The sequence below is a fragment of the Populus trichocarpa genome, chromosome 12 (assembly GCF_000002775.5).
Source record: "Populus trichocarpa isolate Nisqually-1 chromosome 12, P.trichocarpa_v4.1, whole genome shotgun sequence".
NCBI classification, from domain to species: domain Eukaryota; kingdom Viridiplantae; phylum Streptophyta; class Magnoliopsida; order Malpighiales; family Salicaceae; genus Populus; species Populus trichocarpa.
In genome coordinates this window covers 1031680-1048182 of record NC_037296.2, presented here as the reverse complement: position 1 = coordinate 1048182, position 16503 = coordinate 1031680, and the positions used below count along the sequence as shown (strand labels likewise).

General features: G+C 32.8%; 1 protein-coding gene and 1 long non-coding RNA gene across 6 annotated transcripts; one reads left to right on the top strand and one right to left on the bottom strand.

The window, feature by feature from the left end:
• Nucleotides 1-6716, bottom strand: LOC112323233 (polypyrimidine tract-binding protein homolog 2). Of its 5 annotated transcripts, none has more exons than XM_024582485.2 (11): nucleotides 6559-6716; nucleotides 5863-6097; nucleotides 5580-5789; nucleotides 4319-4381; nucleotides 4162-4235; nucleotides 3730-3825; nucleotides 3447-3504; nucleotides 1717-1821; nucleotides 1545-1626; nucleotides 857-969; nucleotides 1-667 (listed from the first exon to the last, which is right to left on the bottom strand). In XM_024582485.2, the coding sequence occupies exons 2-11, from the start codon at nucleotides 6046-6048 to the stop codon at nucleotides 326-328; spliced, it is 1329 nt and encodes a 442-aa protein (XP_024438253.1). In that variant the 5' UTR covers nucleotides 6049-6097; nucleotides 6559-6716; the 3' UTR covers nucleotides 1-325. The 5 variants fall into 5 exon arrangements, with proteins under 5 accessions (XP_024438253.1, XP_024438255.1, XP_024438256.1 ...); XM_024582487.2 differs by having other exon boundaries at nucleotides 6649-6714; XM_024582488.2 differs by lacking the exons at nucleotides 5863-6097; nucleotides 6559-6716 and adding an exon at nucleotides 5382-5498 and having other exon boundaries at nucleotides 5580-5726.
• A 7075-nt stretch (nucleotides 6717-13791) lies between these two features.
• On the top strand, nucleotides 13792-15320 carry LOC18108996 (uncharacterized). The gene is made up of 3 exons (XR_008056992.1): nucleotides 13792-14355; nucleotides 14507-14642; nucleotides 14775-15320. It is a non-coding gene; the product is annotated as an uncharacterized LOC18108996 (long non-coding RNA).
• Nucleotides 15321-16503: the final 1183 nt, after the last annotated feature.

Here is a 16503-nt window from a genome sequence, read left to right as displayed (position 1 = left end):
TTTTGTAATAATAACTTACGTCCATTAACTTTTTATCCAGGTAATAAACAAATGGTGGGAGTCGAAATATTTCACAACACCGTCAAGGACAACCAGAGTTCACAACAATCCTAGACCCAAACAAAAGGTGCCTGAGCTTGCTGTTTACAAAATCTCACCTACAAAATCGCTGAAAGAGAAGAAATATTAAAGACACTTCAGCTTTGAAACCGTGAGATCTCCAGCAATTAATTTTCAACGATAGCATTCTCCTTCAAATAGCTTGCTCCACTTCTGCTGATTCTTGAATGTGAAAACAGATTAATAGAACTGAATGGAGGGCGTGCTATTGCATATGACCAGGTCTGTAAGGAGGCATTGCAGGAGCATGTGGCAGGCCACCGTGGTTGGGCATCTGCATCATTCCGTGACCCATTTGAGGTGGCATGGTTCCAGGTGGCAAGTAAGGATTATTATTCATTTGGGCAGGCATAGAATGGGGTACCGGTGGACCACCTGTGGCCCATCCAGCAGAAGGCTGAGGCATCATCTGATGATGCTGAGCTCCAGGGTATGTATGTGCAGGAGGACCATGTGTTGCAACTGGCTGCTGCCCCAGAATTGAAGGCTGCGGGTTCATCATTACAGTGTTGGGAATTGTGTAGTCTCTGCTCCTATCATTATTGACCTGTAATCCACATATCAAATTTTGAATACATTACAAAAAGTCTTCAAATATCTCTAGAATCAGTCTTTCTCAGTTCTTTCAAAAGTATTGAAACAATTACACTGCAGAGCGTTCTTGAGTTTATAAGAATGTACAGTACCATCGTGAGCAGAGAAAAAAAAACTTGATTCTCAATGCATGTCTGGTTACCTTTATACTGAGATCACTATGGCGCGAGTATGAGAGGTGAAGTTTGCAAAACCCTCCATCATAGATGCAGTGTCCTTCCAACGCTTCTTTGGCAACAACAGCTGTCTGAACATCTGCAACCCATGGCACCATGGAAACAGCTATTTAGTATCTTCAGAATTCCGAATTACAAGCGCAGAATAACAATAAATCTGCAAGTCATTCTCGTTAAGATCATATTAGATGATGAACTTATTACTTATTCTGGGTTCCAACTCTGGCAAAAAAAAAAAAAAAAAAAAAGGAAAAGGAAGAAAAATACTAAAATAGTTTTCCCCCTCTTAGCAAAAAGGAAAAATGATAGTTCAATGCCAACTCTTCCCTATCTCACCTTTCTCTAATCTCTATCCATATTTTGTTTAAACATCAAAGAGGAAATAAATTATGGCAACCACCTCATCCTTGTCCGTGGTAACACATCAAGTCTCATATCTACTACTCACCCTGTCCTCTGTCCTCAAAAAGATTGTAGAGATTGGGTTTCCAAAAATATGGTTTGCGACAAACTTGTAGTATATTCTTTGGATTTTTGAGATGGTAACAGAAAAGTGATCAAACCACCTTGAATCAGTTTGGTGACCTCTAACCTACTCTTTAACTGCTCAATAATTATTCAGTTAACACAAGTACAAGGATATTTAAATCATACCAGGGTATTGAATTAAAGCCTGAAGTCCACCATTCTTATCAAACATGGCAATCTTCTGAACAGGACCAAAAGAAGAAAAGACCTAGCATAGCATTGAAGGGAAAAAGTATCAGCAATGAGGATGGCTTGGTGAACTACAAATTTCTGGAACAGTTATGAAGAGTGCAAATACCATGTGTAAAACATCCAAAGTGACAGCATACTGCATGTTCTCAATAGAAGCAAGAAGAACATTGCTCTCAGGTTCTAGTTTTTTCCCATCAAGGCCCACGCTAAACTGCAACAATAAAGAAAGAAAAAAATTACACTCACTCAACTTGACAGTTTTAGCCTGAATAACAATGAATGCTTGCACTGATAGCAAGGAGCTGAAAATACACATTTATATCTGAAAACCATGCACAGTTAAATTGTCACTATATGCTTCCGTGCATAAAGAAATAGTTGCACTCAAGCATCTTACAATGAAAACAGGGCCTTATGTCTATAATAAATGAAAGACTTTATTGTACATTTTGTCCTTGTACTCTTGACATTTTCTTTAAGTTCGTCCTTGTACTCAGCAGATAATAGAAATGCAATCCCTCCATCCACTTCTATTATTAACGGTGTTACTTATTTGTTAGTTCAAAACAGGTCACAAGAAATACATTGACCAAAAAAAATAAATATTTAGTAAGAAGAAAATAAGGAAACAAGAAAATTTCCGTTTAGAAAGGGGGAAAACAAATAAAAGAGATCAAAACATATACAATTAACAGGTGGATAAAAAATAATTTAAAATACATAATTAATAAATAGAACTACATGCGGCTCCTCAACCACCAGTGCAGCACATATGCCCAACCCAAGTAACCAACATCACAGCCCAAAATAAACCAGCCAACTGTACATCACTCCAACACCATCCCTACATTTAGTTCTGGTGGAATTTAGGCCATCAAAGCACCATAAAAACCCAGTTCAACTACCATACTACACAATGAAACATTCACCCAAAGTTCCTAAAAAGATGTAGATACAGGATTTCTTCTCCTCTAATTCAAAGTCCCAAAATCAACCTCAGATTAGCATTTTGGGGTTTGAAAAAAGAGAAATATGAGGCATGGTAAAAGAGAAATTTGGCCCAAGAAAACTTTGGACTCAAAAATCACTTTCACCAAAAGTACAAAGGGCATAAAACAGTACTATAATACCATGGAATTTGGATTCTAAGGGCTGTAAAAAAAAAAAAAAACAGGGCATCCAGGAGAGTACCTCCTCGTCTTTAGAAGCCATTGATCTTATAGGCACAATAAGATGAAAAGACCACATCAAGTGAGGTGAGAGAAAGCAGTGATGGCAATTTGAGGTTGAGAGACAACAAGAAGGTATGCGTTTATGAGGGTAAACGAGTCTTTTTTGTTTTTGAGCAGTTGTTTCTTATAACGATTCTTTTTATGCAGTCTAAATTTTTTTGAAAAGCATTGCTTTTTGCTTTTTTCCCCTCATTAAATATATAATTTATTTATCATGATGGTATTAATTATTTTAGTGCTTCCTTTTTGTGACACTGGTCTCAGATAACAGAAAAGTGATGCCATTACTAATGGGGGTAGACAGAGAGACAAGATTCCTAATGCTTCTAGAGTACAAGGATGAATTTAATAAAAACAATGACAGGGGTCACGTTAAGGAAATGTCAAGAGTAGGACAATAAATGATTAACCACAAATGTAAAATCCCATGGTATGCAAAAGGGTGGCTGGGCTAAAATAAGGAAATTGTGCCACTGCAACCCTCGTAAATGCACCAAAAGTAAATCACAGGTACATTTAGAGAGATTCACAAGGCTGGCAATTATATGGAATTAGCTGACTGCCACTTCTTAGAATGTGTTAAGTGAAATTTACAGTGCCTTACCATTCCATTTGCATCTATAGCTGATGGTGCAACAGGAAGGTTTGCATTGGTGTAGTCCCTGAATCAACAAAATTTCAAATGCAGAAAATTAGGAAAACAGTGATGATAATGAAGAATACAAGCTTCAAACAGAATAAATATGAGATGGAATTTTAGTGTGGAGGACAAACAGAACTACACAGCAACATGAAGCAACTAACAAGACATTGTTTATGAAGCAAAACTCCTTGCACATAGAATAAGCGCACCTGCCAAGGTACCAAAACAAAGGGCCAGGAAGTACCTGCTTCGATGGCTCTGGAATTTTACACTCAAATCTGTATGCGCAGAATATGTGATCCTAAGAGTACATGGCCCAAGATGTTCAGGAAGCAGATAACTGAAATGTAGGATGAGAGAAGTTACTAGATCATCAGTCACTGACAGTTCAAACTAAGAGAAACATTAAGCAAAAATAAAGCATAAATCAAAAGGACAGGTATATCTATAAAGCATTTTAAGAACTTTTAAGTGGAAACGTTGTTCTCGGGGATATAATGGTGTGTCAAAGATAAATAGGTTATAAAAAAGTTGACAATAAATCAAAAGTATAGTAGTAAACATGGACCAGAAAAAAGTAACCTAAAATTGCAGAACAGGTGTCTATTTTTTTTTAATTCATTTGCACCGATAACAGTTAGACTAAATACCATGTCAACAATTAAACAACTGTCACCTAGGGATGTTTCTTCCATCCAGGGCATTTTTTGCAGAAGAGGCAGTTTCAGCATCGGAGAATTGCACCAACGCCTGCAAAGATCACACACAGAATGAGCTTGTGTTGAAACCAAAGGACAATGATAAGTTGGGTATATAAGCTTAAGCATACAGACCTGGAACCCGGCTGTCTTCTCAAAGGTAGTAATCTTATGAACAAACCCAAAAGCAGAAAATACCTGCATAAATGAAAATTTTCTTTTAAGAATTAGATTAGCACAAAACACTCTTCAAGCTAAGAAGGCTACTAAGACCCAAAATCTGTCTGGCAATAAAAAAATATCAAGAATAACAATAAAAATTCTACAATAGAAACAGGAAAAGCAGCAATTTTGTCATGCATGCATGCATTACATAACATTGAGATCATAATTAAAATTAGAATCTAATAATTCTTTAGAACTTCCAAGGAGAAGTTAAGGAGATCCTACAGGTGCTGCTACTGTGAAACTCAGTAATACCCATCTCAATAAAGCCCAAGACTAACTAATGACGTAGAAAAGTAAAAGACCAAATGTACATAGAAAACAAAGTGCAGACTTGCATGGTTGTTGGCCACTTCGCTTTGTGCCAAGGTTTTGAAGAATATATTGCTTAACTTCAGAATATCAAACTAATATACAGTTCAAGGGATCAAATTAATAACTACATTCCATAAATACCAGTACCACATAACTTTGAATGCAAAAGAAAAAAAATGCTTGCATATGATCTATGAATCTTCATCCAAGGAAACTAACTGTTGCTTCTATCCCCAGCATAAACAAAAACTTAGCATCCTACGCATCTTTCTCTTAGATTATGAAAAGTTGTGATATTATCCTCCATTAGACAAAAATAAATAGTTAGCATCTGATGATAGCAAATCAACAATGTGAATCTTGCATAAAACTTGATACAAAATCCTAATTTTTCAAAAATGATTTTAAGACGTCATGAATAAATCAAAGACTCACCCCCTGAATACACAAAAATATAAACTACTATGCATCATTAACCAGAAAAAAAACCTCTTAACCAGCACAGATCATGCAGGAATTTAAGGTAGAGGGTGGGGTGGCAAAGGAGAAAAGATATGAAACAACCTAAACTATTTTAATGGTAGGAATAGGAAGTTGAGGATGAAAAGTAGGGAAGAAAGAGGCAGTGTTAAGGAAAGGAGAAAGGAGACAAACACACATGCGCTCTTTCTCCCAATGCACTAAGCTGCCATCGAAGATATTCTCTTGACATGGGCCTGCTGATCCATCCAATTCATGTCAAACAAAAGCTATCCAAAGCATGACAAACTACAACCTAAGAACAGAATCCATGACATCCTCAGGAGAATGTGTTTACCTCTACTAACCATAAAACAAAATCATACAATTTGCTTACCAGGTGCAAAACATCAATGCTGACAAGGCGTGCATCTGCCCCTTCAATGGTAACCAGCAATACATTTCCACCAACATCAGCTGTTGTTTTGTTGTTCACTATTTCTTGCCTGTTAGAATACTGTAAGTAAACTGTCTTCCCTCGCACTTGAGCAGGCTCCGAGGATGATGCATAATATGATATCATTGCAATAGCTTGATTCAAATCCGACTAAAGGAACAACACAAACAACATTAAGGATAAAAAAACAACAACAAAAAAAATGAAATCCAATCACACTCACAAATTCAATAAAAGCTTGATTTCTGTTCGGCCCAACATTACACTTGGTGTTAACAACTTTACCAAATGGCTTCCCCAGCTCAACTAATTCCTCTTCAGTACACTCCCATGGCAAATTTCTCAAATGCAACACCTTAGACGGTGGTTGGGTAAGACGGAACTGCGGCTGACTCGAGACAGAGGACATTATTCTCCCAGCCTACACTACACCTCAATAATCTCTACTCCCTCAAACCCTGCAATACAAAACCCCAAAACCACTTATGAGAACACAAATCTCAACATTAAAAAAAAAACATCATTTTTTTTATAAAAAATATGTACATAACACAACTGAGCTTTACAACCCATATGAAATTAACATAGTTTATATCTTCCAATAGTGCAGGATGTGTCAAAAACAAAACCCTGGATGAAATTGAAAAAAAAAAGAGGCAGTGCCTTTCTTAGTGACAGCTTGAAGAAAAACCAGAATCGAAAACCCATAAAAAGGAAAGCAACTTTAGTTCATACAACAAATAAACAACACACAAAATCACATTAAACAATTGAATTTCAATTATTTAAACAATTAAAAGAAGAGAGATTGTGTTATTGTATTTTATAAATAAAAACGAATTATTCGTATTTTTTTGCAATTAAAAAAAGGAAAAATAAGAGTAAAGTGAAGAGTTGGAGATTAATAGAATTGAAATACCTGAGAGAATTGACAGGACGCAATTTACCGATTGCGATTTCTTTTGAAAATAGGGTTACGCAGAGAGAATGGTCGAATCGAGAGGAATACCTTTTATGGATGATTTTACTTTGTCTGGCCGACGAGTCGGTATTAAGATATTGAGATGAGAGGTCTAGGCGATCGAGTGATCTTAATGGAATTGAAGGGTATAAAGGTCATAATAAATTTTGATGTAGGGTAAAAATGTCCATGACTGTGTAGAATTTCTTAAATTACAATTTAATCATTTTTAAATAACGAGATTCGAATTCATCCCTGCAATATTACTATTGAACTAAAATCAATGATTTAATTTATTTTTTATTTTTTTGATGATTTTCGTTAAAATTATAATTGAAATAGTTAAATTTTACTTTTAGGACAATATTAAAAGTTCTTTTATTTGCTATTTTAATTTAATAAATTAATTAGTTTGATTTCTCATGCTAATTGTTGAATGATTTTTTTTTTCAATGCAAAAAAATAATGTGAATGTCATTAATATTATTTTAACCTTTAAAATTTTTCTAACCGAAAATTAAAAAGTTTATACATGTATTTAATAAAATAAATTAATAATTATATGTGAGAATAAATAATAATAAATATATTTTCTTCAATCAAAAATTAAGTTAGAAAGCCAAGATAAAGATATTATTTCTTATAAAAAAAAAAAGTGGTTGAATATTTATTTTAGTTTAAAATTGAATCCCTGAAGTTTTAATTGGTTTAAATTAATAAAATAAATTTTTATTTTGCCAAATTGAATATTAACTCAACGTCAAAATTTATTATTAATACTATAGGAGCTCTATATAAAGTCAATCAAAACAAAACATCAAACTCAATCCCAAGTAAACTTTATAATGGGCGTTTGCTATTGTGGTATAAAGTGCTTTTCAAAAGTTATTTTTCACTTGAAAATACATTAAAATATGTATTTTTTTTACATCAACACAACAAAATTATTGAAAAACACTAAAAAAATATCAATTTAATGTTTTTCCAAATTAAACGCATTTTTGAAACACAATTGAAAACTCACTCCCAAGCAATAATGTGAAAAGATTAAATTGGAAATAAAAAAAAGTCAAATGAAAAAAATTAAAGCAAAATAAAACATTGTCGATGACTATTGAAACACATAGTATTCTCTCCTATGTTGTATTTTCACTGTTTTTTTTAATATTTCGTACATCTTGCATTACCTCGCGCATTTATGATTCCAAACATTATTTCACGATTTACCAAGTATAGATTTTATGAAACCAAACTATAATTGGTAAATAGGAAAAAGAAAGATGATGGTTATTAAACCAAAAAAGTTATGTTTTTTTCAATGTGAGATAAAAAAACCTTTTGGTTTAAGTACTTCAACTTAAAAGGATAACATTTTATCTTTTCAATATAGGATTTAAAACATTTTCACACACACACACACACACATATATATATATACTCTATGTTCACAAGAAAAAAGTTATGTTTTTTCAGTATGGGATGAAAAACTTTTTGGTTTATATACTTCAACTTAAAAGGATAATATAATATCTTTTTAATGTGGAATTTGAAGCCCTTTAATATATATACTATGTGTTCACAAGAAAGAAATTTTTTTAATGCGGGATTTGAAGCCCTTTAGTATATATATACTCTATGTTCACAAGAAAAAAGTTATGTTTTTTTAATGTGGGATAAAAAAACTTTTTAATATATTCTTTTAAACTTCATTATTTACAACATGCATAGTTTATATTCACATACATTTTTTCAAATGAAATATTAAAAATTTAAATATTTTTTTAATTTTTTCAAATTGATCTGAGTTGACTCATGACACCCTGGACCCAACCCTTTGGTCGGGTCAACTCAGGGTTGGGTTTGATAATTATGAGAAAGACTTAGTAAGAAAAAGGGTGTGAGTCATTATTTTTTAATATTTATTTCATCCTATATTGCTTCAAGTGATCATGATTTCAAACATCATTTCATGATTTACTGAGTGTCAATTTTGCAAAATAAAACTATAATTGTTAAATGGAAAGCAAAGCGACCTAGCAAAAAAAAAAAGGAAATGAAAGGAAAAAAAAATTATGTGGTTCACTATTAGATGAATAGTGTTACCTCCCCAAGAAAAGTTTATAATTGCTTTGATGTATATATTTTAACATTGTAACTAAGTATAGCTAATCTTACTAGTAATCTCATGGAATATATCCTAAAAAAACATTGTTCATTGTTGGTGAGATTATTGTTAACTAAGATAGCACAACAACAATTTTGCCTTTCATATAAAAAATCATCGAACTTGCTATTGAGGGATAGTTGAATCAAAATAATTTATTGTAAAGTTTTTTCTTCTTTTTTTAAATGACAACATGAATGTTCTATCATATTCTATTAACACATTTAAAGGGTTGTAGGAAATATCCAGAGTTGTTGTAGGCCAAAATTTTTATTAGAAAATAGGTGGTTTCCAAGTTCATGCCCAAGTATTTATTACTTCTTAGGTTATAATTGTTATCTTATTAGGTTCAACCATTGTAACTGTTTGGAATCCACAAACTATTTCTATTGATGGCAGTGAGATAATTTCATAAGGTTTATTCGTTATTATCATATGATTAGTGACAAAATTTTTTTTTTTATCATTTTAAAAGCACAATGAAATAACTAAGATACATTTAGAATAAAAAATTATAAAACTGGCGTACAAGAAGTTTTTATATTTTCATACTAGTTTTTTCTTTATATTAAAGTTGACTAAGAGGTAATCTGATATTTTAACAAATATAAAATATATTTAAAAAAACAAAAAATGTCTAGCACGTATGGAAGGTGCCGATGACCAAATGCCAATTTCCGCGGCGGCAATGGAAGCGTTGCGTCATAATCTTTATTTTAGGACAACACATAGCGGTGATGGAGTGTAAGTGCGATGTCGATGATCTTTTTTTCCGTCCTCCCACTCTTTTCTCACATCCTCAATCTCCGAGTTGACTCTTTAAATTTTCAAAATAGCCCTTTAAAATTTTTTTCTTCATATTTAGTCCATGCTCTTTTGATTACTATTTGTGTTATTTGAAAGAATTTACAAAATTATATATATTTTTTTCAATTTCATCCTCTTTGAATTTTTTTTCATTTATTATATTTAGTTTTAATTCTTTTGATTAATATTTTTTTTATTCGAGATAGTTTTAAAATTGAATTTTTTTTATGATTTCACCCTCCTTCATTTTTTTTCCTCTCAGATTTGATCCTCATTTTTTTTACATTGGAAAATTTTTAAAATTGATATTTTTTTCAATTTCATCATTCAACATTAAATTAGTTGGGAATTGAGCTTCTTAATTGAGTCCGAGTCTAGAATTTCATGGGCTGTGAGTTTGGAAGACTAACTTAGATTTAAGGGATTCGCTTAGGTTTCATTATTCTCCCCCTTTTTTTCAAGCTCGTGCTTTTTTTTTCTTTTTCCAATTTCATCATTTCAGAGTTTATTTAATTGGAGATGGAACACTATTATTTTTTTATTTGCTTTCTATATGATGTTTTACTAATTTTAAAAATGACATGGATTTTCTTGGTTCTTTCTGTTTGTTGTTCTTTGTTAAATTTAGTTTTTTTTTAAAAAAATAAATTAGATTGTAGTAATTAATTAAACATGAGCATGAGATGATCACGCCATATATAGTTTTTATTTTGCTTTCTATATCATTGCTTTGGTGGTGCGTTCGACCTCTTTTGTTATTGTCATGCAACCTTTTATAGTTGTTCTAGAAATGTCTCGGTTAGCTCTTTATAATGGTGGAACAATGTCTACGGTAAAGTAACAACGAGCCTTTTTTTCTCTCCTGAATATGATACTGACGACTTACTTTTTAGTTAATTACTACCTTTTTTATTTATTTACTACCGTTGTCTATTTTTTTTTATCATAATATTAAATAAATTGAGTTTATGAGATTTAATCAAGTCAATAACTCGAATCTCAATTTTTATTTATTTATTTAAAAAACATTGCTTTGGTTTTGACAAGTCAATAATTTTTATTTCTGAGTATTTTTTTATATTAGAAAAAAATTAATCTAGCACGCGATGTAGCGCAAGACACTTGTTATAAGACTATGAATCCTAATATTATGTAAATTCACTACTTAAATTTTTTTTACAAATCTCAACCACTTGTTATGAACCCGAATCTTTTTTATCAATAACTACATCAAGATTATTTTTTTCGACCGAACTTTGACAAAAGTTGATGTTTCTAGAATTTTCATCTTTGTAAAAATATTTTTCATATAGCAAATATCGGTTCTTTATTGTCAATTAACTCATCTCTATTAAACAAGTCGATCTTACACTTGAACCAACATTGACAATCTTATAATCGTGGTTGAAGAAAATAACATTGCAAGAATCTAGAGTCATGGGATAAAATCAAAACGAGCTTCGAAGACAAGAAATTTCTTCATTTTTTGAATTTGATCTATAAAAGCATATAAAAGCATGGTTCATAGGGTAAGAATAATATTCATTCAACATGAGGTCTTCAAATCTCATTAGTTACTTGTGAGTTGGTATATCTATATATGTTCATTCACTTTAATATTATTTAGTTATTCAGTTTTGGTTTCAATAGATTCGGTTTAATTTGTAGTTAATCAAACCTTTAAAAATCAAAATCAAATCTAAACTAAAATGTGATTCAGTTTTTCAATTTTTAGAATCAAAATTTGTTATTTTTCTGTGGAAAACAAAATTACTTTTTTTTTTATCATACAGAAAATGATTTTATAGTTTTTAGTTATACATTTTTATCTTAAGTTAGATCATTTATATATTCATTATTGATATGTTAAAATATATAATTTTAGTCTCATTAAGGTGTTTAAAAAGAAAAATCGTTTCGAAGTTCCAATCAATTATAAAATAACGTTAATGATCTAAACATTCAAGATAGATAATATAACACAAAAATATAAACATATAATTTATCTAACAATCAACCCAAAAGAAAAAAAAAAGATTTCACCAAAAAGACAATAGTTCTATGTAGGGGTGTTCATTTTCGGTTCGGTTCGGTTTTTATTAAAAAAAGTAACCAAATCGAATTAAAAAAAAACCAAAACCAGTTCAAACCGACCAGTTTCGGTTCGGTTTGGTTTTTTAGAGCAGAAACCGGTTCAAACCGGTTTGACTTGGTTTTTTCTTGTTTTTTCGGTTCTGGTTCGGTTCGGTTTTTCCAGTTTCAGGCTTAAAAAACCGAAACCGAAATGAACCGGTCGGTTTTTTTAAAATTTTAATCGATTTAATCAGTTTTTTTTACGGTTCGGTTTTTTCGGTATTTTTTTTTCCGGTTTTCTTGGTTTAATCGATTTTTTGGTTTTTTAAACACCCCTAGTTCTATGTTTCTTAATGGTGGAATATATAGTGACGCGGATGCCTATTTAAATGACTTGTTTTATAAATTAACAAGTTGTCTCAATAAATTAACAAGGAAAATGTGTACTGCCAGCCAAGCCTAACTTGAAAAAAAATATAATCTGTTTTGTTTTTGTTTTGCAAAGAAAATAAAACGCTCACTTATGAAGGTTTCAACGAATTGGTGGCCTTGTTTCATCATCTCATCACGCATTCTATTTAGTTTGAAGCATAAGATATTATTGATTTTTTAATCCTTTTTTATCTTAGTCAATTATAGCCGTCGTAGATGAATCTTAAAAAATACACACTCGAATAGAAGAAAAAAATAAAAATTTTGCACTCAATTAGAAAAAATAAAAATGCACATTTAAATTCAACGAAGATGACCGACGAATAGTTTTGTAATGAATGGGAAGCTGATGATAGCTGGTAGTGGCATTCGTGTGGTTTTGATCAAGTCCGGTTGCCTTTGTACAGTGACGAATATAGACAAGGGAAAGAGGTCGTGGTAGGTTGCCCTCGTAGAGTGACGAATACAGAGAAGGGAAAGAGGTCGTGGTAGGTTGCCTTCGTAGAGTGACGAATACAGAGAAGGGAAATTTCAAGAAAGAAAAATGCTAAAAAAAGATAAATTTAATAACTAAGTATTAAAAATGTAAATAAATAAATAAATTAAAAGGCAATTTTTTTTTAAAAAAACTAAAACTCATGGCAAAAACATCACGGACTACCTCACATTGCATTGCATATTTGCATTGCATTGTTCACCGAATTAATTACAATGCTGAATTGTGAGGGATCAGCTGTGAAGGCTGTTAACTTAATATTATATTAATATTATAATCAACCGGTTCTATTTAACGATGACAGAAACCTCCTCCTTGATGTGCATCTGCTCCTTGCTCTGCTAGCGTAACCCCTCCAGTGTTTCTTCCTCATATTTGGTGATGTTATCAATACCATCTCTTTGTAATCTCACTTGAGACATTACTGCTTTTCTCTCTCTAATTAATCATTCCTTTTTGTAGTTTTAAGCCATGGATGGTGACAACCTACACCCCCCTGCACAAGACACGGCCACAGCAGGCTACTCCTCAGCTGCTAAAGGAGGACTTGCTGGTGTCCTCGTCATGCTCCTTCTTGCTATCGTATTTTATGTATTCTTCAAGTGCCGAAACTGCTCTGTGAGATTTGAGGTGGATGTTGAAATGCCAGAAAGGAGCGTCCATTCTGGGAAATAAAGAGGTAGCATGTAATAAGAAGTTGAAGCTGATTAAGATTCATACAATGAGATTCTTCTAATTTTCCAATATTAATGTTTTCGTATTAATTGCAGGTCTTCTTCTTCGTCGAATTAGCAATCCATGCAGTACCCGGGCGCCTCAACAGTTGGTTTTAGTTATATCTAGTATCTACTGTATTGGTGCAGATAAATGTTTGGCCTGTTTTCTCATAATAAAAAACTCAAGATCTGACCATTTTAATTTGTGCTTTATATATAAATAAATGATGGTGTGAATTTTGTGATGGAGTTAAACTTAATATCTTCGATTAAAATCGTCATAGCAGATAGTGAATTTTGGGTTTTTCCCTTTTTTTTGTACTTTACTTGGAGGAGTGGGTTTTTTTTTTTATTATTATCAATTTACTGCGTTGCCACTGTAATAAATCAGTGTGGACTTACTGGTAATTTTCTTATCTGCTGGGGCCCGCTTTTGGATCTTCCATTTTATTACAGTCTCTTTTTAACGAAAAGAAAGTCGTCCATGAAACAATCACTCGCCACAGCAGTCACAGCCCAACTCTTTGTTAAATCGATCGCAGATCCCCCTCTATGTCAAACCGATGGTGTTTCGGTGCGTTGAGTGTCGACCGGTGCCAACTCCACCTCCTCCGCGCGTTGATGAGGGCGGTTTTTCTCGCCGCTATCCAGTCTTCCTGCCTTCTGTTGCTTTCGCTTTTGTTTTCGGGGGCCTTCCGCCTCTGGTGGAGTTACTAGCAGCGTGGGCCTGGACGGTTGCGTTGGCTGTCGTGATTGTTTGAGTCTTCCGGAGTTTTCGCTTTTCGTGTTCTTTTTTTTTCCTGCTCCTGGAAGCTGGATCGTTTCGTTGTTGACGGCTATGCCGTGGTTTGGTGGTTTTATTGGTAACTGGTTCATTGGTTGTGTTTTTTTTTTCTCTCTCGAGAGAAGTGAGAATTGCTAGGGGAGATGGGTTGCGGTGGTGGTCCTTGGGTTTTGGCTTTGTTGAGTACAGAGGCATTAATCTTCTATTACAAAGAAAAACAATAGCAACCGCGACCTGGAGGAAGGGAGAGACAGAAGAAGATTAAAATTATCGACCTTGACTGGTAATTTTCTTTGATTTTCTTAAATGGATCTTTGAATTAATTGTTTATTATTACCTATATAGTTCCTCCCCAGTGGAGGAGTGTTGCAGTGATGGGGCATGCTAATTTCTATGTTTTAATAACTGATTGGTTGACTGAAATGAATTGGCAGACTATGGAAAGGTTTGCCATTCTCGCAGGTCTAACGACCATTTCAAAGCTCAATCCAGGATTGTTCGAGGTAAATGGAGCAGGACATGGGAATCGAAGCATTGGAAGCCATGCTCATGGATATGATGGGTTTAGAGGTGCTCCTCCCCTTCTTTCCTTTTGATTTTTCAAAGTAAACAAACCAATGATATGCAATGGCACAAATTCATTCTAGGGAGAGTGGCCTTGATACTTCTAACCATCGCTTCAAAATATCAATATCTCCACAGGTTAGGCTGGCTGGCTGTTCTATCATCATGGTGCTGTGTTTTTCTCTCTTCCCCGGAGTTTGGTCATGTTCTTATGCTATGCTCCTTTAGTTATGCTGTTTTGGATTCTTAGCTCGACCAGTTTTTTATGACCATGAATAACATTAATTACCTATCTTTTGCAGGGAAACTAATGCTGCTGACTGCACTGCCACCCCAAATCCAAATTGTGGAGCAGCCACTGTTATGGAAATGGATCAAGGAGGTTTACTTTGGATCCAGGAAACTTAGCGAGAAGTCAAGGTCCAAAACAATGAGACCAGATAGAGATTTAGTGTCTTTAGACTGAGCATCCAAAACATAATGTATTATACCAGACCTAACTCTTTTGAGTTTGATTATGCGTCAAGCTCAAATAATTATAAGCAAATGAGATCTAAAAAAAAATAAAAATGGTATAAGGTATAATTCCTAAAACAATCTAAAAATTAAAAAAGAAACTAAATAAAAAAGGATTGGGTTGTCAAAAGGTGAATTAATAAAAAGAAAAAAAATAAACAAATGAAAGAAAGAAAACACAAAACACTATTTCAACAAATAATTTTTTATGAATGTGACTACAGCTGTGGTTCTTTCAAAAATCCAAACTTTCCAAATGATTCGGCGCCATGACAAATGCAATTCTGGAGATCTTGTGCCATCTTCCCAGCATCTTTGGTGAAGAAATTTACTAATTAATGCACAGAAAATGACAATAAAAACTCCAATATTATTTTCAAAGCTCTTAAAAGAAAAACAAAATTGAAATACTAGGGCATATAAAGAGAGTTTTATGCCAAGTGTGGTTTCTTTTCTCAAAGGTCAAAGGAAGCCTAACTGCGAGGAGGGAGGAGGGAGGAGAGAGGGAAAAAAAAAAAGGCAGGGCATTGTCGAACGAGGTTCAAGGCATGTTTAGGATCACTACAAATTATCATTGTGACACAGACATCTAACTAAATGTCTTGTTTCATAAGTTAATTTGGTGGACATCTCTGTAAACAATTATTACAAGAAAAATTGAATAATATATTTACACTCAAAATGATTTTTTGCTAATTTAGATATCAAAGAATCACCTATCTTGTATAGTTTTTAAGGAATAAAATCTTGTATCATGATTTTTCCTGTGGACTAGGCCAGCGTGCCTTATATTTATATCAGATAATTCTAAATCAGTTGCAGAAAATGGACCATATTTGTATAGTTTAATAATGAATATTAATTTTCTTAGGTGATCAGTGTTGCGTGAGAAGTTTATATTAAGAAGCTTGTTTTAATTTTTAATTTTAATTTTAGGTTGCCTGAAGGGGGAGTTTGCGAGGGTGGGTCCAAACCCGAAGCATGTACCAGTGGCTGGATACCATTGGTTTGTTCGCTTTATTTTTGTCAACATGTTGAAAATGTTTCTTTGTAATTGTAAATGAAAATAGAGTGATTGGTCAGTTGAATATTCGTGCTATCCAAACTCGAAGCAATGTAGCTGGATTTTTTTATATTATTATTAATATAGATATTCGGGTTAGTTTACGTGTATTTTTTTGACAGTATATCTCGACTAATCATATAAGATCTGAAATTAACGACCATGTAAGTTTTCAATAACCATAAAATTTATGATGATAAAGTTATTGAAAATAAATTTATATTTAATTCAATGAAAAAATATTTATTAACACTAATAAATATTTAAAATAAATAAAAAGTTTTTATA

Excerpts from the sequence above, each read along its gene's own strand:
- LOC112323233 (XM_024582485.2), bottom strand. The coding sequence starts at position 6,048 with ATGTCCTCTGTCTCGAGTCAGCCGCAGTTCCGTCTTACCCAACCACCG. Across the intron at positions 1,822-3,446 it reads CTATAGATGCAAATGGAATG|TTTAGCGTGGGCCTTGATGG; the intron begins GTAAGGCACTGT and ends TTATTGTTGCAG. Across the intron at positions 1,627-1,716 it reads CTTTGGATGTTTTACACATG|GTCTTTTCTTCTTTTGGTCC; the intron begins GTATTTGCACTC and ends ATGCTATGCTAG.